Here is a 25082-nt window from a genome sequence, read left to right as displayed (position 1 = left end):
ACTAGTAAACATGAGAAGGGAAAATAAATAGAGAGAACTCAAAGAAAGGAAGAAAGAGAGAGAAATATTTATAAAGAGAGAAATAGGGAAGAGACAGAAAGAAACAGGAAGAAATAAAGAGTGCAAGACAGAAAGAGAAGAAAATGCATATATGCATATTTTATTTTTGGTCCATCGAGTCAGACAGCTGAGAAACATGGCAACAATTCCAAACATCTACAAGCACTTTCCAAACATTGAAAACACATCAACATAATTCAAGCATTTTCAAGGATTTCAAGTACCCCTACAAACCCTGTAATGAGCAGATCAATGGGAGGGATTTGGACTGAACCGCGAACACATTTTAAACTAATTCTTGGACACACTTGTTTTACTTTGCAAAAACTAACAAAAAAATAAAAAGCTTAAACATGGACATGTTTATTGAGTTTCAATGGCAGGATTTGAAGAGAACACAAAAAAGAATAGAAATATCTCAAAGGTAAAAAGCATTTAAACTTTAGTGGTTAAAAACTATTAACGGTCCATTTGTTTTGAGCTTGTCAGCTGACAATACAAAGAAAAGCATGGCGCTCCAGATTGATTTTTTCACTTTAAAAACAATGTTTTTCAGAGAGGTCTGCACAGCGAAAAATGGCTCTCGGTGCATTAGTACTCGATTAAAGTGCAGTGCACGCACGTATTTGAGGTAATAAATGTATTTGTTGTCCACACCCTGCTTGTCTTACCTCCAGAAAGATTAGTGTACCTGTATTTGTGTACGTGTGTGATTGCATGACGTAGAGGTGCATCAAAGCTTGGGCTGATTGGCCAGTTTGGCCTTCAGGTTCTCTGCCAACTTGTCCAGGAACTCGAACGTGTTCAAATAGTCGGCCCGTGTCACGCTGTAAGCACAGGAAGAAGTTTGAGGAAATGGATGATGCTTTGGATGTAAATGCTAACACTGAGATATTTGCTATGCAGCATATATGCCCCCCGAGAGTTCTTGATTCATTATCGTATCATAAACCAGATATCGCTGTGTATTTTTCACTATATACTCCCCTTTTCTTAAAGTTATGTTTGGGTGGTAGATTTTTACACATTACAGAGACTACTGGCTTCTTCATGGATTACCATTGTGCATTTTCTGCATTCTGATTGGCTACACAGAAGAAGCTGTTTTCTATCGCCAACAAATGTGGACCTTTCCACCATCTAAACATGTTCAGGAGCCACATACGGGTCTTTGGTGGTCCCTAGTGGCTTCCTGGTGCTTTTTCAAAAATGTTTGATAACAAGATACTGTATATGGTTTCTGTGGAAAAGAACCGGAAGGTAATTGCAGTTTTTCATAACGACCACATGATGGCGGCAAAGATTCCGGTAAATTGAAGTGGATCGGGTCCTTAATTCATAAAGTCGTGCAATAAAACTATCTATCTATCTACCTACCATGGTCATATCCCTCAATAATAATAATAATAATAATTTCCTTGTATTGTCATTCTGTGTAACAATGTACACAGAACGAAATGTCGATTGCACCTGACCCGTTGTAGCGAGCCGATGCAGCCGCAGCCAACAGAGGGCGCCGCCGACCACTTTTTAAGTCTTAGGAATGACTCGGCCGGGGCGCGAACCACCGACCTCCCAGTCTCAAAGAGAGGGGTGACCGACAGCAAGACAAACACATACAATAACAAGGAAAAAAATAAAAATAAAATAAAAATAAAAAAACACACACAAACACACACAAAAATTTTTGGGGACCATGGCCAACCCAAATATTTTTTAGATGTCATTTTCTTTCTTGTGAAAACCCCTTGCGACCCAACCTTACCCTAGCTCCCAAGGAAATGGTTTGAGTATGCAGTTGCTGCATACAACTGCAGTTCTTTAAGGGGACACTAGTGGCAGTAAAACAGAATTCTTTGGAGAAGGCAGACTAACTTTGTCATTCCCTTGATGCAGATGGCCAAATCCTTGGTCATGAAGCCCGCCTCGATCGTCTCGATGCAAACGGCCTCGAGCGACTCCGAGAACACACGGAGTTCCGCGTTGTTGTCCAGTTTGGCCCGGTGGAGGAGGCCTCGGGTCCATGCAAAGATGGAGGCTGCGGAGGGAAAAAACATGCTATATTGCCCCCCCAACTCTCCAAGAATTTCCATATTTCAGGCTTCAAACTTACAGATGAAAAGAAACCCAATCGATTCAACATTTTATCATGTGATAATAAACAAAAGGTTCAAAAGTAGGCATTGCAAAACTGTACTCCCCCTTTGACTTAATACTAACTGATTTTGCTGCTGTCACAGACAAAAAATTTTTTTTAGGAAAGTTTTGCACATCTTGGAGAAATATATGCTCATTCTTCCTTACGAAGCAGATCAAGTTCCTTAAGGTTTGGTCATTGTTCAGATCTTTCCACAAAAGCTGCATAATATTTAGGTCTGGACTTTGGCTTGGCCATTCTAACACTTTTATTTGGTTGGTTTTAAACTGTTCCATTGTAGATTTTGCTTTATGTTTAGGGTCGTTGTCCTGTTGGAAGGTGAGACTGCACCCAATTCTCCAGTCTTTTCAACAGTCCAACAGATTTTCTGCCTGAATTGCTCTGCATTTAGCTTCCCATCAACTCTAATGATCTTCCCAGTTCCTTCTGAAAAAAGCAACCACAGACCATGATGCTGCCACCACCATGTTTGACAGTGGAGATGGTGTTTTCAGTTTGATGTGCAGTGTTAGTCTTACGCCAAACGTAAAACTTTGAATTAGGACAAAATAGTTCAATTTTTGTCTCATCTGACCAGAGCACCTAGTTCAACATTCTAAATGTCAACAATGTGGCATCCTGCAAAAGCAAAACTGGCTTTTTGGGGTATTCTTTCAGAAAGGGCAACATTTTCTTAAATCCTATTCCTGCTTTGAACTTTTCACAACTTAATCCTGGACCTGGATGGTATAATGCTGTCTCTTCTCCACTAGTCACAGACCTCTGAGGCCATCTGGCTGAGCTGAAAGAAGCCACTGAACAATTCTCCTCTCAAAAAGACACAAAAATCACACGGTTGTTGATTACCGATGGGGTTAGTGGAGGTTTCTTTGCCCTGCTGGTGTTGCCTGTAGTGGCGAGTCACGGTGCCGTGCGCCGCCTCGGACTCCACCGTTCTTCCGTCGGGACAGATCAGCACGCTGGTCATCATGCCGAGAGAGCCGTAGCCTAAAAGTCAAAGGCCTGATCAGTAGGGGTGGGTGGATCGATCCCAAAAACTGACATTATGGATAATGAGCAAGTATTTGGATCAAATTGATACTACAGTAAACCTGCGGTTATCGCAGTTAATGGAGACCAGAACCCCTCACTAAATGTGAAACTCCACGAAGTAGCAACGCCCCCTCACAAAGGCCCCCAAGGGTCAAATTTACCTTTGAGATGACATTTTTTTTGACTGAGAGTATACGACTGTAACTAAAAAACAACTTTAGATCTACAAATATAACACAGAGTTGCAGCTGAATGAATGGTTTTATTGTCATTATACAGAAAGTACAAAGAAATTGGAGGGCTTCTCCATTCAGAGTAGGAAAGCGATTTAGGAAGCGGCTGGCTAACTGCACACTAGCATCATGTATCCTTGAATTGAGCCAGATCTCCGTGATGAATAAAATCCAACTGTCTGATATGTAGAGGTTTCCAACAAGTTGTAGCGCCAGGTCATCCGTTTCATGGGTGATGGATGTGGCATCGGTGAGATACAGGCTCGGCAAGGGTAGCGCTTGTGAGAGTTGTTAAGTAGCTTAGCAGCAGTAGGCCAGACCTGCGGCGTCGCTATTGCCTTCTCCCAACGCCGCCTCAGGCTCTCTCTGGACCCGATAACATACCGCCGAGCACCCAATGGTGATCACCATTTCTTTGCACTCTAACTTCCACCAGTGTCCGATTTAAGTGATGAATTTCTTTTCAATGTAACAAGCCGCTAAAATACCAGCTGTTGCCGTGCTTCGCAATTTGTTTTGGTGGACTCATTAACTTGTGCTCCTGTCTGACCCGACTGTTTGACTGACACTATACACCAGCCTATCACAGTCGCGCACACAGACAGTCACGCCCACCCAACACACAAATCCCCCTACCCTGCCTCCAGTAATAGAATTCTGTTATTGAGTGCCGTCTGCTGCAGAACACAATGTGCGGTACGTTGATATCAATGAGAATAAAGACAACTCAAATAATTTGAAAATCTAAGAACTGTTAACCGGCGATACCCGAAACGCTCGGTCTCTCTCTCACGGTCTCTCTCTCTCTCTGTCTCTGGCACACTTATAGCATCTCTCCCTAGCCAACCTTCTGCTACATCTTGCTTGGCATACAGAGGAAAGTGGAAAATCTATGAACCCTCCCCTACCAGATTTTAAAATTTATAGACTATAGAAAAGGACAATTCCAGATGTCATTTTCAATGTAAAGAGGCAACACTACAAATTTACATCAATAGATGAAAAACCTCACCTTGCAGAGAGCAGCAACAAGCTGCAATCGAAATGTAAACATATGACTGTTCCCGAACAAAAACCCTCAGTGCCAGTGCTGTGTTTATCGTGATTGTTAACTCTCTCAATTATTCCATTTTCATGACACTTCCAAGAAGAAAATATCGCTATCGATCGATACTACCACGTGTTTACTTGGATCAGATCGATACCCAAATTCCCGGTATCGCCCAACCGTACTGATCAGGTGTGTTTGCTGTGGGGGTCTTTATTTGAACAAACTCATACCACTGACCCCTTATCTATTGTACTCAGTAGATGGAGACAAACAGCTCATGTTATATTATGATATTGAACGTGGGGCCCATAGGTACTCACACTTTTTCAGCATACTAGCTACCTTCAGAAATGATCCACCCGCAACCAAAAAATGGAAATAGAACTATAATGCTGTTGTAGTTCAATCAATTGAAAAGCATGAAATCAAAACTCAAATGATGCAAATACACACATTTGTGCTAATCATTGAAATTCATACATATACTTATAGTTAATTGAATTAGTATTATTATTTTCCATATATAAGGCCTACTGATGAACTCAAACATCATACTTTTGACAATATATAACTTTAGCTGCAAATGTAATTTGCGCTTTTAATCATCAAATACGCATACATCTTAAGTAAAGATTTAATATTATCTCGAAAAACATACACATGTAATAAATTAGAACTTTTGTACACAGTATTTGGAAGACTGATTTGTTATTTGACGTCCCAGTTGTCATAGTGGATTTGACTGCTAGATGGTACTTCGTCTCAAAGAATAGAAAGCACTTTTCTTCTGAAGGAATAAATTGGAGGCTAACTAGGCAACTCCATAGCATGGACTGCTCGCTAACTTGACCGTGTGTCAAAAATGATCAGATGTCAAACTGGCTGCCCTGTATTTCAATCAAGGGAAATATTTTATAGTGAGGAGGCGATAGGCTGATGTTTATTTTGTTAATGCTTTGCGATCTACCCACACTGTCAATGTGATCCACTTGTAGATCGCGATCGATGTATAATACAAAACAGGAGCAAAACAGAAGGTTAGACAGTGCTTTCATTCAATATTCACAACATACTCATGATATTTCAACTTCATGACCCACAAATCAAGTCCTCAATTTACACATCTGAATTCATCAGCAGTAAAGGGGTCAATCAAAAACACTTCACTTCTTTTTCCGTATCATCTGCGTCAATGTCAGGTTGCTGACGTTTCCTTTAATGGTTGAGGAACGATAAGTGAATGCAATATGGTCCATTACCACGGCAACGACCAATGACAAGGAAATAAACTGACACTTCTGTGTTGCAATCTGGCACTATTCACCACAGTGCAGTTGCCCAGGCGCTGCAGTCTAGAAATGTAGGGCTAGCATTTTACGCGAGCAACACGCCAACAGCTGCATCATTTTCTGTTAAGCTTACCTTTATTTATGTCACATACTGATTATGTGACCATTAAAGATGGTGATCACTAAAACAAGCACATATTTATGAACCGCTCACCACCTGTTGTGGAGGCCCGGGTGCTAAATGACTTGTAAATGACCTGATTTTTTTATTTTTACACGTTCATTTTAGCGTAATCTTTCGTACGGAAGATTACGATAACGCGGACGTACGATTAGCCTGGGTTAGCTTTATGTTTACGTTAAACATTCAAGGTAAACATTCAGGGTGTTGGAACGGATGAAAACAATTTACATTATATTTAATGGGAAAAACGATTTCGGTGATCGAACAAATCGGTTTTCGAACAGGGTTCTGGAACGGATTATTGTCGAGGTTCCACTGTATATTCCCGAAAATAGAGTAGAGTTGTCAATTAGGCTAACCTTGAGCCACAGAGTCGGATTGCACATCTCCGTCGTAGTTCTTGCAGGCCCAAATGAAACCTCCGTCCGACTTCATGGCCTGGGCCACCATGTCGTCGATCAATCGGTGCTCGTACCAGATACCTTTGGCTTCAAACTTAGCGCGGTATTCCCTGTAGAGCGAGCGGGGGAAAAAATGTGAGTTGCAATACCCAAAAGAAAAAAAGTGATTGAGTGTGAAGTAGTTCCAGTGCCAAAACAACAACAGTAACATCTCTAAAAAATAAAGGCAGGGTGCATCATTGGAGGTGTCCTTAAAAAATGTATTAAGCTCATGTCCTGCCGGAGAAATGTGGACCGCCACATCATTTTAAGAGAAATATAAGCGTCAATTAATGACTTGCAGTTTTAAATATGTCCACTGGATGTCGCCAAAGCCGAGCGCCACTCGCATATCACCCACAGTAGCCGTCTTTCCTGACTATCATTAAACAAAGAAAATATTGACAAAACTCATCCCGATGTTATTTTACTCAACATAATCGTGACATGCTCTCAGCCTTACCACCCTGAGAACCTAAGCCGGGTCAGGCCTGGTTGGTACTCGGGTGGGAGACCGCTTGGGAATACCAGGTGCTGTAAATTTAATATTTGTCCCGCGCTCTACTGCGACTGTAGCCCCCCGGTACAGTCAGTAAAAATAAACTTCCCTCAGGGGACCAAATAAATTGAATCATTCTTATAAAAGTCACGGAAGTGCAGTTTAAGGCAATACAAAAATACAAAATTAAAATATAATAGCACCTGGGTGTGTTTGCAGAAGTTTAAAGAAGCCCCTCCTTAAACACTAATATAGAATTAAATCTCAATAATTTAATTGCGAGCCTCCGAAAATAAAAACATGGTGAAAGTAAGAAGAGGCCTTCTTCAGACTCCTACCCAAACCCCAAGAAAAATGAAAAACAGAAGTTTTTTCAAGCGCATCTAAGAAATGCACGTACTTGCACGCGCATCATGAACCAGCTGACAGAGGCTCCAATGATGACACAAGCCAGGAGGTGGCAGCCGCGAGTAAAAAACTTCAAAAGCGTCTTCAACCTTATACTACCAAGGTGGCGACACAGAAAAAGTGAGTGTGTTCGTACTTCTCATAGATCTCTTGGAAGATGTCTTTGAATCGGCCGTCGTACTTCTTCAAGATGGTGTTCTTGGTGCTAAGGTAGAGTGGCCAAAGCTTAGTCAGAGCCATCTGGAAGGAGCTGTGAGCAAAATCCCTAATGGATTTGTCTGTGTTGTACATCCCCAACGCCACGCCGCCGGTGCCTATGCAAAAACATAGGAAAATGATTAGACAGATATTGTAAACAGCAGGTGCACGAAGTTTTTTTTTTAGGTATGTCTCTCTAAGTTTTGCACATTTCGAAATAGATAGATAGATATATACTTTATTCATCCCCGTAGGGAAATTCACACTTCCAGCAGTCTACCCCGTTGTTTATTAACAGATTAACATGATGCCCTAGGGGTGCTTGTTGCGGAGTGGATGAAGTCACACGCAAGTCCAAAAGTTCGACATCCCTGAGGCAGATGGAAATCTTTTCTTGTGTCCAGGGATACACCACCTTGTGTTAGCGAGTCCGCCTCCTCTCCGATTCCCCCAGGCTTTCGTGTCTCTGTATAGCGGCGCTGAAGCCGGATTGCTCCAGGTAGCTCCGGGTGGCTACACGTTAGCGTCCGGAATGCTAAACGTGAGCCACGTTTCCGCAAAACACAGCAACTGCGCTCCTTGTGCGGTTCGATGTTTTCCACCAGCACTCATTGGTCTTATTTGGTAGTGAGTTCACATTTACCATGATTACGGATGGTACCGAAGACTTATAACGCCGCTAGCCGCTTAGCTAGCTCCGGCTCTTCTTCCACCATAGGCCCCCTCATCACGCCGACACGAGAATTCTTCAGGGCAGGGAGTTGATTCCTCGAATAAACGCATTTTTGTGCGCTAAAACCCATGTCCATAGGATAGAAAGTCATCCAAAGTGTAGTTGTCAAACGGGAAGAAAAACACCCAAGACAGGAGCAGACAATAAAACAATAAATCACAAAAAGTGAGAGATAACAGGGCAGCTTCTAGAAAAGGCAGCCGCTCGCTATAAAAAAAAAAAAAAAATAAAAAAAAAAAATATATATATATATATATATATATATATATATATATATATATAAATATATATATATATATAAATATATATATATATATATATATATATATATATATATAAATAAATAGAAAGATTTGCCCATTCTTACCTAAAAAACATGTCAAGTTCCTTAAGGTTTTATAGATATAATTTGTGGACAGCATTTTTCAGATCTTTCCACAAATGCTCAAAAGGGTTTCAGTCCGGACTCTGTCTTGGTGAATCTAACACCTAAATATTAATATTTTTAAAGCGTTCCATTGTTGGGTTGATGTCTTGTTGGAAGTGGGACCTGGGCCCCATTCTCAGGTCTACAGGAGAGTCCAACATATTTTCTGCCAGAATCGCTCCATCCATCGTCCTATCAGCTCTAATGATCTTTCTAATCCCAACAGAAAAAAAGCAACCCTGGAGCATGATGCTGCCACTACCATGTTTGACAGTGGAGATGCTGTTTTCAGGGTGATGTGCAGTGTTACTCTTACACCAAACGGAACATTTTCAGCATTCAGTAGTTTCTTTTGGTCTCATCTGACCGGAGCACCTTGTTTCACATGTTAGTAGTTGTCTTATGTAGATTGTCCCTGGTAGGTTTTCAGTGGTTTTATGCCATCTCTCCATTTTTATATTATTGCTTGCACAGTACTCCGGGAAATGTGTGAATGTTGAGAAATCTTCTTGTATCCTATTCATGCTTTGAACTTTGTTTTTTTCCCCTTTTATTATTGTGTCTTTGTACCATTTCCCTTGAAATGTTTAAAAAAAAAATCAATTTCGGCTTCGTTTTAGGCAACTTTTTTTTTTACTAAAAACCCGGATCAGTAGCATCAGCAGCTTTTTTTCTCCTACTTTTTTGGAGTCCATCTCCCATCATACTCTTTGTGACCCCCTTAAAAGTACAAGACCCCGTACAAATCCTGCAAAGTGAATGCTTGATTGAATTCCTGCTAGCAGACTGTTATAAGAGAATGAATTGAAGACATTAATTGAAATAAGTATTTGCATTTAGCTGTGGTAAGGCAGGTTATCGGTAAATATATTTGCGAGCTACAGGACTTGAATGCAGCACATACCTTCAAAATTGTGGACGAGGAACTTGACCTGCTCGCCGCACGCAGGCGTGTAGATCATCTCCACTTTGCCTGGCCCGGGAACCACAAAGTCCGTTGCTTTGTACTGAAGGGAAAACGTTCAAAGGCTTTCAAAAGAACGACTTAAACAAAACTTTATATTCATGTTAAATATACGAGTTGGGTTTTTGGCACTCGGGTTGGAGAGCTTTTGAATGAATGAATGAATGAATGAAATCTTTATTCAAACACTAAAATAAAAAACAGAACAAAAACAATAACTCAACAACAAAATAATCTTACATAATATGTTCGAAAAGGGGTAGTAAGAAGCAGATGCTTATATTCCCTACCCCTTCATCATCACTCTTAAATACACCAATGATAATAACAACAATAGTAATTATATTAATTATAAGAGTTTTTAATATAACAATAGCAACAATAACAACAAAGTTAACCAAAGTTCTAGACGCACTATTCCCAATCGCTCGCATCACTCATACTCCATTTTCTTCATCTCTGTATTCCGCCAGGAATGTTTTTTGTATTTAAATTTGAACAAGTAAATAGTTGGACATTGTTTGATCTCGTCTTGTACATTGTTCCAAAGTTTGACTCCGCGCACAGACACACATATACTTTTCCTGGTGGTTCTCACCTTAAGGATTATGAATTGACTACAGCCCCTTAAATTATAATTACACTCTTTCCGAATGAATAATTTATGGATGTTTTCTGGCACTATGTTTTTGTTGACCTTAAATAGCAGTTGTGATGTGAATTTTTTTTACTAAATCATCTAATTTTAATCATTTGGACTGAAGGAATAAAATATTAGTATGATCAAGATATGGTTCTAATTAATAATAATAATAATAATTTCCTTTGTATTGTCATTCTTTGTAACAATGTACACAGAACGAAATGTCGATACACCTGACCCGTTGTAGCGAGCCGATGCAGCCGCAGCCAACAGAGGGCGCCGCCATTTTACCAATGTTATAAGTCTTAGGTATGACTCGGGTGAGGCGCGAACCAGCGACTAATTGCACGTTTTGGGAAGATAAAAAGGGGCTGGAGTGAACCTTTGGAATGATTGCCCCAGACTTCTGCACAATAGGTTAAGTACGGCAGAACTAGAGAAGAATATAAAAAATACAATGCATTATAATTTAAAAGGAATTTGTCTTTATTAATGATTGAAATGCTTTTAGATACTTTAGTTTGTATGTGTTTGATGTGCGTTTTCCAGCTTAATCTATTGTCTATGATGACCCCTAAAAACTTAATTTCTGATACAGTGTCTATTGCCGCACCATCCATTTTTACTTTTCACATGCATTATGCAATCAAACGCCTCATGACACTTCACCTAGATACAGCTCTGGCCCTGAGGCCATAGGGCTGTTGACTAATCTGTGAACCATATGATGGTTCAAAAGTCTAGTTTTTGAAATATTAGTTTTTATGATCAGTGATAAAAGAACGATGTGAGTGACAGTGAATTTCTTGCTCTGTACCTGTCATGTGAAATTGAGACAACGCCAACCAATTATTGTCATTATTCTCAGTCTTAAATGTCTGTATAATAGCTACAATGAACACGTTAAGGAATACAAAGCTTTTCAAAGCAGGACGCGGCAACTCTCAGCTCCTGCACGTGGTTTACTGAAATAGGAGGCACAAATGAGATAATGGTTGGCAATATTCAGCACTGAGGAGGTAAAGTGCCCCCCCCAAGAACCTTTTGTCATATTGCCACTTTTCAAACTTAAAACTGCTAATAATTTCTAAGAATCAACAACATGAGAGACAATCATGAAGTGGAATAAAAAATATTTACAAATTATATGTTATATTTAGGGCAGCACGGCGGCGCAGTGGTTAGCGCTTGTGCGGCACAGTTCATGTCATGGGAACCTGTCGTGGGTTCAAATCCAGCTCCAGACTTTCTGTGCGGAGTTTGTATGTTCTCCCCGTGCTTGCGTGGGTTTCCTCCGGGCACTCCGGTTTCCTCCCATGTTCCAAAAACATGCATTTCAGGTGAATTGGCCGGTCCAAATTGTCCATAGGTGTGAATGAGCGAATGAGTTGTCTGTCCCTGTGTGCCCTGCGATTGGCTGGCAACCAGTTCAGGGTGTCCCCTGCCCACTGCCTGGAGATGGCTGGAATGGGCTCCAGCCTCCCCGCGACCCTAATGAGGATAAGCGGTACGGCTAATGAGATGAGATGAGATGTTATATTTACCAAAAAAAAAGGAAATAAAAGCAAGTGTTGCAAAATTATTGGCCACCTGTTCTCTGAGCTGAGCCAACTGACTTCAGCAGTTCCCTAACAACTTCTGAATGATCTGACGTCAACCTATATGACTAGGAAAGACAAACAGAAAGCACCTGCCAGGTGATGGGCTCAAAGGTCTGTGAAAGTAGACACTTGAGAAGAGACAGAAATATAAAGACCAAAGAACACACCAGGCAGGGATAGAGTTGTCGGAAAGTCTCAAGCAGTAATGAAATTCAATTTACGCATCTCCTGCGGCACTGTGCGAGCAATAATACCAAAACTGAGAGCACGAAACCACAGCAAACCTACCCGGCTGTCCCTCTAAACTATTTAGAGAAGCAACCAAGAGGCCCATGATCACATTGGACGACCTGCAGCCATGCAGAGCTGCATTAGACAAAGACTAGTCATTCTCTGCATGAATCTGCCCTTTATGGCAGGAGTGGCAAGAAGAAATCGCTTACTGAAAGATTACCATAAAAAAGCCCGTAGGGCATTTGCAAGAAGCCACATGGGAAACACAAATAACATGTGTAACAAGGTTCTCTGTTCAGAAGGGACCAAAATTGATTTTTTTGGCTGAATGAAAAGCGTTAAGTTTGGTGTAAGAGTAACACTGTATACACCCCTGAAAACACGACACCGTCAAACATGGCGGTGGCAGGATCATCCTCTGGGGTTGCTTTTCCTCGGCAGGCACTGGAATAATTGTTAAGAGTGGTTCCTCACATTTCTTCAGTACAATTAAAAGATGAAATCAGGTGTGAATCATGTATTTTGCAGAGCCACAAATATCTCTGCGATTGACATATGCAATTTTTGTGCAGTTATCAAAACATAAGATTTGAAAATCTTGAGTAAAACACATTTATTTGTGGATGTGAACAGTACATGAATAACAAATATTTCCCCGTGTAGGTGCTGAATAAAATGACTAGTAATATGTAACTTACATTTTCAGATGCAGGAAGTTCTTCCCATTACCACAGGGGTGTCAAACTCATTTTAACTCGGGGACCACACAATACAACAAACATTCTGTCGGGGGTCGGACTAGTAGATTAAAGAGAAAGAAAAAGTGAGATAAAGAAATAAGAGAAAGAGGGAGGGAAAAGGAGAGAGGGCGGGACAAAGAAAATGAGAGAGAGGGAGAGAGCGTGAGAAACAAAAGATAAAAAGTCGTGAGAGAGGGGCAAAAAAAAGGGAGAGGGAAAGAGAAATAGATAGACAGACAGAGAGAAAAGAGAAAAGAAAGCGCCAAGGGAAAGAGAAAAAAGAGAAAAAGAAAAAAGGAAGTTAAAGCAAAAGAGGTTAAAAGACACAGAGAGATAAAGAGCAACAAAGGAAGAGAAAAAGAGAGACACAGAGAGTGAAAGAGAGACACAGAGAGTGAAAGAGAGACACAGAGTTGGAGAAAAGGGGTGGAAAAGAAAGAGAGAGAAAGAAATACGAGTACAGTGTCTTTGTTCAAGGCACCTGGCTTTGGCAACATCAAGTTGACATATTTCAACCTGCAGCTTGTTTTTCTCTTGCACTTCTCTGAGTGTTGTCTCGCGGGCCGGATTCAATCCCTTAGCGGGCCTGATCTGGCCCGCCTGTTTGACACCTGTGCATTACCATTTACCACTGGGAAACGCTACCCTAATCTTCTGCATGGCCCATAATAATTGTTCATAAAGCTGTCCTCTTGAGTGCCAAATGTGAAAAATACAAAGCATCTACCTGATCTCCATGAGCGTGCCTGCCGATGATAATGGGCTTGACCCAGCCGGGCACCAGGCGGGGAACATTACGGCAGATGATGGCCTCCCTGAAGACGGTGCCGCCCAATATGTTGCGTATGGTCCCGTTGGGCGAGCGCCACATCTGCTTCAGCTTGAACTCCTCCACCCTCTTCTCATCCGGGGTGATGGTGGCGCACTTGATGCCCACGCTGTAGCGCTGTACCGCTTCCGCTGCCTCCACCGTCACGCGGTCGTCCGTAGCATCGCGGTTCTCCATTCCCAGGTCATAACTGGACGGGTAAACAACGTTTTTAGTCAGTGAAAAGGATTGGGAGTGAAAACTTTTGTATAAAAATGGTAAAAAAATGACGCTGTAGGTGGTACTTGTAATAAATCATTTAGTCAGTTTTAAATATAGTAATCCCTCGCTATAACGTTAATTCTCGAATTTGCATTGGTCATAGGGTTCTGATTTTGCCCATTTTTGTTCTTAATGCTCTTATTAAAATAAAATCTGAGTAAAATGTTCTTGTTTTGTTAGATGTTTTTGCTTAATTAGCATTAAAAAATGTTTTACCACAAATGATACTTAAAATAGTTAAAAAAAATGTTTTATTTATGTTAAATATTCTCTCATTTGACTAAAAATTATAAATAAAATACATATTAAAATGAGACAAATAATACTGAAAATATTTTATAAAAAACATAAAAGACAAAAACAAAGAATTAAAATACAATTTTCTGTTGTATTTCTTTCTCTCTTTTTTGTCCTTTTTTTCTTTTGTCTTTTTTTTCTTCCCATTTTAATTTTTTTTCATGAGTTTTTTTAAATGTTTTTCACACATCTTTTTAAACTATTTTTCTTTTCTTTTAATTTGTTTTCGTATTTATTTCTTTATTTTCTTATTTCTCTTCTTTTTAAAAGTCTTTAGTATTTTGTCTTGTTCTGTTGTGCTTTTAGCATTCGTTTTTGGCAGCAAGACAAAATACAGTGACATCGAATTGGAAAATAACACACAATTTCCCTTTAACTTTCATATTAAGGCAGGGGCCTCAAACTGTTATCCTAGGGCCCGGGCCGCAAGTCTTAGATCATCAATGAACAGGTTTTATACACCATTTTCATGCCCAAATTCAAGCACTTTTTAAGGACTTTCAAAGTAAAATGTTCAACTTCTCCAGGACCTTTAAAAGAAGAAATCAGGTGTTAATCCTATATTTTGCAGAGCCAAAAATATAACTGCGATTTACGTAAGCAAATTGTAATCTTGCGTGTGAATTTATCAAGAGATTCGAGTTTTAGATCTGGATTAAATTGGAAATTAATGTTTGAGAAAAATGGCATCGCATGAGATTACATTTTCAGTTGCAGGAAATTCTTTCCACTACAAATTACCAAAAGGGATGCTACCTTAATTTTTGGCATGGCCCATAATAAATACATAATTCTTGCACTCGTACACATTTCATAGTGCCCTGTTTAGGTTTAGCATGTCCTCTTGGGCGCAATCTGTAGGGGGCGATGAAGCATCATAGGACAATGCCATACAGACTAATGCCTATTGCAGTCAATCACGAGGGAAGAATAAATCCAATGGCAAAGCTTAGCCACCAGAGCGCAGTTTCAGCATCAGTTTTAAGCAGACTTGTTGTGAGACAATGCTACGATTTCAAGCATTTACAAGCACTTTTTAATCCTTGAAAACACAACAATAAACTTAAAGTATTTTCAAGCACCCATACAAACCGTGTGTATAAAAGCAAAACCACAAATATTCTGACTAAATTCTTATGCTTTTGATTAAACAAAACAGTGTGCCAATCTTCATCATTCATATCAGGATATAATATAAACTACCTTCGCTCTAGAGGGTTTTAGAATGAGATTAAAGTTATTATCCTACAAAATCCCAGAGATTAGAGATCTGTCTTGGAGCAGCATTCAAAAAAAGAGGTCAAGTACGAACCTTATTTCTCTGCTAATTGTAGTTCTCACAAAATCGGACATGTTGCATGAAGAAAAAACAAGTTTTTCTGCTTGAATAAACCCGTGAACTTTCACCTACTTTTTTCTACCCACCACTGAAGAAAGACCCAAATCCAGGTAAGTATTCACAACCAGATCAGGCTCAACAGGTATTTTGTCTCTGTGTATTGAATGCCAAAGATATGCATGATAGATAGGCACCTCAACATTTTTTTTAGGATTGTAGTCGTCAAAAAATGGGTATGATTGATATAGTTTAACCATTAAGAGGGACTGGCGTGGCAATAAACAGCCAAATGGATGAAACATGAGTGAGCAAAGGCAAAAGGGAAATGATTATATAAACGAAGCAAAACATTAATAAAAGTTGCTTTAAATTGGCATCCAAAGTCCAGTGTTCAAGCAGAATACTACTTCTCGTTCTCATAAAATTCGAACTATGAGCCGCGACTTTTTCCCCCATACTTTTAAACCTGCTACTTAGCGCTAAAGGTAAGAGTGAGACACGTGGAATATGTGTCGAAGAAGATTCAAGTTTAATGTAACTTCGCTCTCTGTGCATGAATAAAACTAGCATGAACAGACTGAAGGATTTTATACCATTGAATACAATTTACATTTATTGAGTGTAATGCATGGCAGCACGGCGGTGCAGTGGTTAGCGCTTGTGCGGCACAGTTCATGTCATGGGAACCTGTCGTGGGTTCAAATCCAGCTCCAGACTTCCTGTGCGGAGTTTGTATGTGCTTGCGTGGGTTTCCTCCCATGTTCTAAAAAACATGCATTTAAGGTGAATTGGCCCGTCCAAATTGTCCCTAGGTGTGAATGAGCGAATGAGTTGTCTGTCCCTGTGTGCCCTGCGATTGGTTGGCAACCAGTTCAGGGTGTCCCCTGCCCACTGCCTGGAGATGGCTGGGATGGGCTCCAGCCCCCCGCAACCCTAATGAGGATAAGCGGTACGGCTAATGAGATGAGATGAGAGATAAGAGTTTAATGCAAGATATTCACTGACTGGGCTGTAGTTCAATGACAGGTCATGCTGTTCCAAATGCAGAATATTTTGACTAGGGAATTTTGATAACAGGACTCAAACGGAGGACGGCAGGCGATGTTTTGAGAACAAGGTCCTGATGACGTAGACGTTGTTTTGAGTTTTCCAGACATCGCGGCGAAGTGGTGGAGCCCACGTTGGGCTTTCTTGGCACGCCCATGGGAGGAGTCGAGACACCATCTTGCGGGGAAACGTGGGTCAAGAAGAGAAAGCTAAAGGACTTCAGCGAAGGCTTCCCAGAGACTCAAACGACAATAATTCGGCCATTTTCGATGGAGTACACTTAAATTGCTAGCAACCAAGAGGCCCAGGATCACATTAGACTACCTGCGGCCATACAGAGCTACATAAGACAAAGATTAGTCATACTCTGCATGAATCTGCCCTTTATGGAACGATTGGCAAGAAGAAAGTGCTTTCTGAAAGATTTCCATAAAAAAGCCCCCAGAGCATTCGCAAAAAGCCACATGGGAAACACAAATGACATAACCCTTTTTGAGTTGAATGCAAAGAGTTACGTTTGGTGTAAGAGTAACACTGCACATCACCCAGAAAACATGACACCGTCAAACATGGTGGCGGCAATATCATGCTCTGGGGTTGCTTTTCTACAGCAGGCACTGGAAGAATTTTTAAGAGTTGTTCCTCACATTTCTTCAGTACCATTAAAAGAGGAAATCAGGTGACATTTGCAAATAGCCACATGGGAAACACAAATAACATGTGTAACAAAGTTCTCTGTTCAGAAGATACCCAAATTGAACTTTTTGGGCTGAATGCAAAGCGTGTAAGAGTTACACTGCACATCACCCTGAAAACACGACACCGTCAAACATGTTGGTGGCAATATCATGCTCTGGGGTCGCTTTTCTTCAGCAGGCACTGGAGGAATTGTTAGAGATGTTCTTAACATTTGCAAATAGCCAAATGGAAAAGACAAATAACATGTGTAACAATGTGCTGTGTTCAGATGGGACCAAAATTGAATTTTTTTTGGGCTGAATGAAAAGCGTTACGTTGGTTTAAGAATAGCACTGCACATTCCACCGTCAAACATGGTGGTGGCAATATCATGCTCTGGGGTTGCTTTTCTTCCGCAGGCACGGGAAGAATTCTTAGAAGTTGTTCCGCTCATTTCTCCAGTACCAATAAAAGATGAAATCAGGTGTGAATCATATATTTTGCAGAGCCACAAATAACCTCTGCGATTGACATATGCGATTTTTGTGTATTTATCAAAACATATGATTTGAAGATCTTGAGTAGATAAACAAATATATGTGTAACGATTTTTGAGACAAATCTCTCACCATGTAGCTTACATTTTCAGATTATTATTGTGTTGTATAACCATTCCGTGTGTCTCTGTATCAAGTGTTTTGGGTTGTTGGGTGGGGATAATGGAGGAGATTTTATTGTCTTTACAGATAATTTTAATCGAATTGATAACCTGTGTAAGTCCAACTCCAGGTAGGGGAAGATAAGCTTCTGCTTGATGAGCTCCCAGATGACCCGGGTCATTTCGTCACCCTGCATCTCCACCACGGAACCAGCCTTGATTTTTCCAGCCATTGTTTATCTGAAAAAACACAAAGATCCTGAGTGCTTCGGGGGTTGTCGTATGTGCACAATCGTTAACATTCTTGCACCCTCCTTTGTAACAAAGAAGCCATTGTTTAGAGTAGTAACCCCGGCTCAATAGGGTTTTACCAAATCGAATGCACACGACACCAAAACCCGGGCACAAAAATCACAAATTGTTGATACAAGCAGGACCAAACCTCGGCTAAAAAGCAACAGTGTCTTTGAGCAATTGATACACAAGCTAAAACCTCTTTAACGCAGTATACTGTGATTCACAGTGTATCCATTAGTAATAGAATCGTCTTCATCGTCATTGATAACAACATAGTGAGCATTGTTCACAATGAGATTAGACATAAACATGTCATAAAAACTTTCAAGAGAAAAATATGGTAAAAAGAACATCAGGACAAGTTAGTCTTGATTATTTAAAATGTAAATTTTTCTATAATTTAAAATGTCAAATTTTGTGCTAAAAACGAACCTCATCATTCTATCTATCTACCCTGGTCATATCCCTCAAGAGGGGTGACCGACAGCAAGACAAACACATACAATAACAAAGAAAAGAAAAAAAAAAAGGAAAAAGGTAGCAAAAAACACACCAAATTTTTGGGGGAACATGGCCAACCCAAATGCCCAAACAAGTTAAGCCCCTCTGCATCCAAGTTGGTCATGCTTTCGTCCTTCCAGATGAAACGGTAAACAAGAAAGCGACCATGTCACAACACACTTTTCTGTTCAACAGCAGGTCCGCCCGCTTTCACTGGTTTACCCCTGCCGTATCATAGAACCCGTCCAAACATCCTACTATCCTTTCACAACACCTCTCCACTCAATCCTATCACCAACAAGAGCTCTAGCTTCCACTACATTTAGACATGTCATTCTGAAAAGAAATTAACTGTACAAAAATAACATCCAATACTAAAAAATACTGACCAAAAAGAAGGGAAACGTGCCAGAAATGGGTAATCAGAAAATCATGCCAATTAACGCCTTATTTTGAGAATGTACTTAATAGGATTTGCCGGAACCCCACTTTTCGTGGCTCTCGGGATCACTAGTAGATCACTACTTTGTTGTCATATTGTAATAAAAACAATGGAAGTGAAATTGAGACTCTAAAAATGACATTGAGATTCGGGAAGTAAGGATGAGACTGGAAGATGAAGATAAGATTGGAAGATGAAAATGAGACTCTGCGATGTTCACGTTTTTAGTTGTTTTTTTTTAACAGTTTAGCAAATGTTTTCCAGTATATTTAAGCCTATCCTGTCTTTTAGTAAGGAAAAGAGTTTTATTGACGCAATCATTCCGGGGGGGGGCTTAAGCACCTTAAAAAACAGGCTGGTCACGCCCATGGGCTCATTCATAGTCTGTAATGATGACTCAGCATTAAAGCCCGACTTTGATAACCAAAGATAACATTATGTCAAAGTCGTGATATTTTCCAAAATTCTGGTCTTTCACACTCAAATATATTTGGGTTTCAGTTCGAAAAACGAAAGTTTACCTCGCCATTAAAAGCTATAAAAACGTGAAAGTTTATTCCCCTTAAACTAAACGAAGTCTCCTGTGGGGGAAGGAACGCCCAAACCGGAAGTCGAAGTCCTATCAGAAAAAGGAGAGTATAAAATGTAAAAAAGATAACTGATAAACGTCCAAACACAAACCATACGGTACGTATCCATTTTAAAAAAACAACTTAGTCAATTTAATATACCGGAGCGTTACTTATGAATAAATAGGCGCCGTTCATTTTGGAGAACCGAGGCTAACAATAGAAATGGCAGTTCTGTCCGTCCTCTTACCACGACAACGAAACAGAAAACGCTACCTTTACTCACCTTATTTTGAGGTCAAAATGGATGAAGAAAGCAGTTTAATTCGAAAAAAATTTAAGAGATGAGTGTACTTGCGACACTTTGGAGAAATAACACACGGACGGGCAAGCGGGTGGCCGGTTTCCTCATTCGAGTTGACTTGATAATATGTCAACCAATCAGGAAAGGGAAAAGGAGCTGAAAGCCAATCATAAAAGGCTTTGCGAAGGAGTGGGCGTGTTCTCGACGTGCATCCAAGCGACGCTAGTTTATGGCGACTTGCAAAATTATTGACCCCTCCCCCGAACGTTTTGATTTTTAAAAATAAAAATATATAAAATAAATGAAAAATAAAACAAATGTATCTACCTTTTTATATTCTGCTAACAAGTACAGTAAGTGCAGCAAAAATATTGTCCCTTTTTAAAGGCAGTGTCCGCAACTTGAAATTGTGCTGCTCTTTGCCGCCATCTCCTGGCTTAAAGTCATAAAGCAACCACTCTTTCCTCGAGTACTAATAAACTCTTCTCTTTTTCATGTTTTTGGGGATTTGGGTGGGCGTTTGGACTCTATTTGACACAGGCCTATAATTCCTCTATCATTTTTGGGCTACACTAACAAAAAAAAACCTGGGGACGAGCATGGGCTACACTAACAAAAACAACCTGGGGAAGCGCATGAAATTTCTACCCCCATCCTCTTTTTTTCTGCTTCCTAATGTGTTCCACCCAAGACAGCAGTATTTTGAAGTCGAGTCGAAGTAGAACAAAGTTGAGTAAAGTTAGTGGAGTTTGTCGAGAACCGGCTTGTTTGGCTCGGCTCACTAAAAGTTTTTGCTTCTTTAATCCCAACATGACCAAATATTATGTAAGATTATGCACAAAATGACTTAAAGAAAGTGGGGAATAGAACAAAAAAGAAAAAAATACCAAAATGAAAAAGTAGTGAAAAACTGAGAAAAAGGAAACAAAAGGAAAAGAAAAAAAGAGGGAACAATTTAGAAAAAAAGCCCCCAAAAAAAGAAAAGAAAGAAACAAAGTAAAAAAAGTAAATAGAGAACAAAAATAAAAAAGTAACAGCTCGGAAAAAAATAAGCACAATGAGATTTTTTAAAGGAAAAAAAAGAGAAAAAAACACAGAAAAGAGAAGAAAAAGTTTGTGTTGCATTCAAATAATTTCCAATGATATCAAGTGAATCTTGTTGCCAACATTGTACTTCCACTCAAAAATGTGATTCAGTACAGTTCTGTATCTCACAACCGACTAAATAAGCCCTGAAAAATGTTAGTATTATGCAACAAAAGATACCAGGAAAAAAAAAGAAATGAAAATCTTGTGAAAGAATTGTAAGAAGAAACGACGTTTGTAGGCCATCGTACATGAGTCAATTCATTCAAAAGAGAAAAATAATTTTGCATTGCCAGAAACTCAGCAAAATGTCAAGTTTTGGACATGTTTGATAATAACTTAGTTGCCACACTTGGGATTGCCGTTGCTCACTGTTGTTTCAAGCATTGCTCACCGACTTTGTGTGAACGCTCAGACCCCTAAGGAAAATGACAGGGAACATTGATCTCACCTAAACCCTAGCTCCGGCGGACCCCCAAAAAATTAAATTTGAGACCCCTGGCGCACAGTAAATGTGACTTAACCAGAAAATACTTGTATTTATATTTTAAACCACTAGATGTCAGCAGCTTTCCTCGCATTGAATCCACTTTCCTCTCTGGATGCAAGAAAGTGGGCCCCTGGATACATCGACCATTTTATTGTAAACCAGAGGTTTCAACCCCATTTTAGCTCTGGGGCCACATGGGAGAAGAACAACTCTCAGGGGCTGAACTACTAAATTAAAGAGAAAGAAACGAGAGAGGACGAAAGAAAAAAAAGAGAGACAGTAAAAAAAAAAGAGAAAATAGAAAGAAAGGGAGAAAAAGAGAATCAAAAAGAGAGACTGGGAAAAGAGAGAAAGAATTAAGAGAAGGACAGATACTGGGAGAGAGATAGAGAGAGAGAGAAAGAGAGAGAAAGAAAGATAGAAAACAGAGAAAACAGTCAGAGAAAGAGAGAAAACAGAAAGAGAAAAGAGAGAGAGAAGAGAGAGTCAGAAAAATAAAGAGAAATGGAGAGCAAGGAATAGAATAGAATAGAATAGAATAGAATATGCCTTTATTGTCGTTGTTACAAAATGGGTTAACATATTGTGACAACGACATTGGGCAAAAGAACTTCCCTGACCGGGAATCGAACCCGGGCCGCGGCGGTGAGAGCGCCGAATCCTAACCACTAGACCACCAGGGAGAATGGAAGGCAAAATGGACAGAGAAAGTGAGAAGGGAGAAAAAGAAAACAGACTGAAAGAGAGAAATGATGAAGAGAGAAAAAGCAAGAGGGAAAACAGACAGAGAAAACAGTCAGAGAAAGAGAGAAAAAGAGAGAGAAGAGAGATTCAGAAAAAGAAAGAGAAATAGAGAGCAAGGAAGAAAGAAGGAGAGAAAACAGACGGATAAAGAGATAAGGAGAAAGAGAAAACAGATAGAAAAGGGAAAGAAGAGAGATTGAAGAGAGTCAGAAAGAGAAAGAGAAATAGAGAGAGAGAGAGAGGGAGAGAGAGAGAGAGAGAGAGAGGAAAAAAAAGAAAGAGAGAGAGAACAAGGGTGTCAAACATCCGGTCCATGGGCCGGATCAGGCCCGCCAACAAACTGAATCCGGCACGCAAGGCGACGCTGAGCGAAGCGAAGAATCAGCTGCAGTTTGAAACATATCCACTAGATGTCGCCAAAGCCAGGCGCCACTCAAAAAGCATCTGGGAGTTGTATTTCCCCTCTTGTGATTGGTCATTATGATTTTTTTCCTATGGATTCTGTTTTGATGACTTTAAATTAAATGGGTATACATTATTTTAAACATTTTTTTGCAAAAAATTGTGTTATTATTATTGGTTATATAAAAAATTAAAGGGACCGCCAAAACCAGTATTTTTTTTGTTGTTCTTTTTTCCTGCCATTTATCTTCTGTTTTTTTTCTTTCTTTTCTCTTCTATTTTCTTTTGTTCTTTTTTCCTTGTTTTTACTTTTTTCTTGCCTTTTCATTTTAAATATCCATTTGTTTTTTCATTTTTCCCTCTTTTGTTTCTTTTTCCCTACTTTTGACTTCTTTTTACCTGCTTCTCATTGTTTTTTTTTCGTTTTTTTCTGTTTTTTTCATATTCATTTTTCTCTCTTTTCTTTTTTTCCTTTTTTTTCTTTTATATTTTTTTCTAGGTTCCTGAGTTTTACTTCTTTTCTCACTTTTTTATTATCATTGTTTTTTTCTCCTTTTTTATTTCATTTTTGTCTTTTTTCTTTTTTCGCTATAAACTTACCTTTAGATGACGTCCTTGCAGACTGAGAGTATATGAGTCTAACAAAATAACAGCTATAGATCTACAAATAAAAACACAGAACACAGAATTGCATTTGAATAAATAATCTTTATTGTCATTATACAAAAGTACAACACAATTGGAGGGCTTCTCCTCGAAGTGTAAGAAAACAATTTAGAGAGGGGCTGGCTAGGAGCACGTTAGCATCAGGTATCCTTGGATTGAGCATGGCCTCTGATATGATAAAGTAAAATCATCCCAAATGTAGCATTTTCTTACGAGTTGCAGCTCCCGGTCATCTGTTTCATGCGTAATGGATGTAGCGTTGGCTCAGCAGGGATTACACTTGAGGGTTGTTACAATATGTAGCCTAGCTCCAGTAGGCTGGACCTGCAGTACCACTTTTGCCCTCTGCCTCAGTCTCTTACCGGACCCGATAACAATCCACAGAGCACCCGCTGATGATTACCATTTCTTTGCGGTCCTCTGTTTTGATGGACACATTGTCCAAAATGCGAGTCCTTTAGCAAGATGAGTAATAAGCTGCACAGTCCAATGACTAATCCAGACTCCATGTCAGGACCAGAACGGAAACAGGACCCAATTGCGTAACGTTTACCACAAGGTTTATTGAAAGAGAGAGGAAGGGCTGCGCCCAAGATCCGGTGTTCGCTGGACGCGGGAAGCAAGTCGCTCTCCGACTCGGACTGTGATCCGAACACGGAAGTGGATCTTCCGTAGCGAGGGATGGCGGTGTCAGGGAGGGAAAAACTGGTCGGTAGCTTGGAGAGAAGAGTGAAAAGAGAGAAAAGAGCAAGAGTGAAAGAAAGAAAAAGAGCAAAAAGAAAGAACGAAAGAAACAAAAGAAAGAAAGAAAGGATGAAAGGAAGAGAGAAAAAAGATAGGATGAAAGAAAGAGAAAGAAAGGATGAAAGGAAGAGAGAAACAAAGAAAGAACATAAGGAAGAGAGAAAGAAAGAAAGAAGGAAGGAAGAGGGAAGGAAGAAAGAAAGCGAGAAAGTTCAAAGGAAGAGAGAAATAGAGAAAGAATTAAGAGATACAGAGCAAAGCGTGGTCGGAAAACCGTCGTAAGCCAGGACGGGAGAGTAGACGTAGTCAGGATCAGAAATGGGTCGTAAGCCGGGACGGGAGAGCAGACGTGATCGGGATCAAAACAGGTCGTCGCCGGAGACAAACTGGAGCAAAAACGGGACAGGCGGGAGTCAGGGTCGAAAAAGGCTTGCCTTGCATAAACAGAGGTTCGCAGACGGACTGACAACCGGAGAGTGACAGGACTGGGTTTAAATAGGGACAGGGAGCCAATCAGAGCCCACAGTGGTTGGCGCCAAATGAGCGGGCACAGGTGATCATGACACTCCAGACTATTATTAGACCATCCCCTGATCTAAAACCTACATGAGGGCAAGGAAAAACACAGAACCTCAACATTAGGAAAATGATGTGATTAAACCATAAAAAAATGAAATAGTATATAGTAAGTACCATTATGTGTATGATTAAATATAACAGAATGAATAAAGACACATGTTGATCAGTTTATGATTCTAATTTTAATTTCAAACACCGGCATGTAATACCAGCTTGTAATTTTGACTTTTATACATCATCACATTCATCCCAGAC

General features: G+C 40.0%; 1 protein-coding gene and 1 non-coding gene across 2 annotated transcripts; both read right to left on the bottom strand.

Annotated features, from left to right (window-relative positions):
- Positions 1-144: 144 nt before the first annotated feature.
- On the bottom strand, positions 145-20238 carry idh1 (isocitrate dehydrogenase (NADP(+)) 1). Its single transcript, XM_088353061.1, has 9 exons — positions 20099-20238; positions 18115-18243; positions 13622-13913; positions 9617-9719; positions 7491-7668; positions 6367-6518; positions 3065-3205; positions 1936-2098; positions 145-887 (listed from the first exon to the last, which is right to left on the bottom strand). The coding sequence occupies exons 2-9, from the start codon at positions 18234-18236 to the stop codon at positions 794-796; spliced, it is 1245 nt and encodes a 414-aa protein (XP_088209187.1). The 5' UTR covers positions 18237-18243; positions 20099-20238; the 3' UTR covers positions 145-793.
- Positions 20239-22303: 2065 nt separating this feature from the next.
- On the bottom strand, positions 22304-22375 carry trnae-cuc (transfer RNA glutamic acid (anticodon CUC)). Its single transcript has one exon. It is a non-coding gene; the product is annotated as a tRNA-Glu (tRNA).
- Between the last annotated feature and the right edge of the window lie 2707 nt (positions 22376-25082).

The sequence above is a fragment of the Urocampus carinirostris genome, chromosome 14, assembly GCF_059441175.1.
Source record: "Urocampus carinirostris isolate Australia breed hairy pipefish chromosome 14, RoL_Ucar_1.0, whole genome shotgun sequence".
In the NCBI taxonomy this organism is placed as follows: domain Eukaryota; kingdom Metazoa; phylum Chordata; class Actinopteri; order Syngnathiformes; family Syngnathidae; genus Urocampus; species Urocampus carinirostris.
This window is presented reverse-complemented; position numbering and strand designations above follow the sequence as displayed.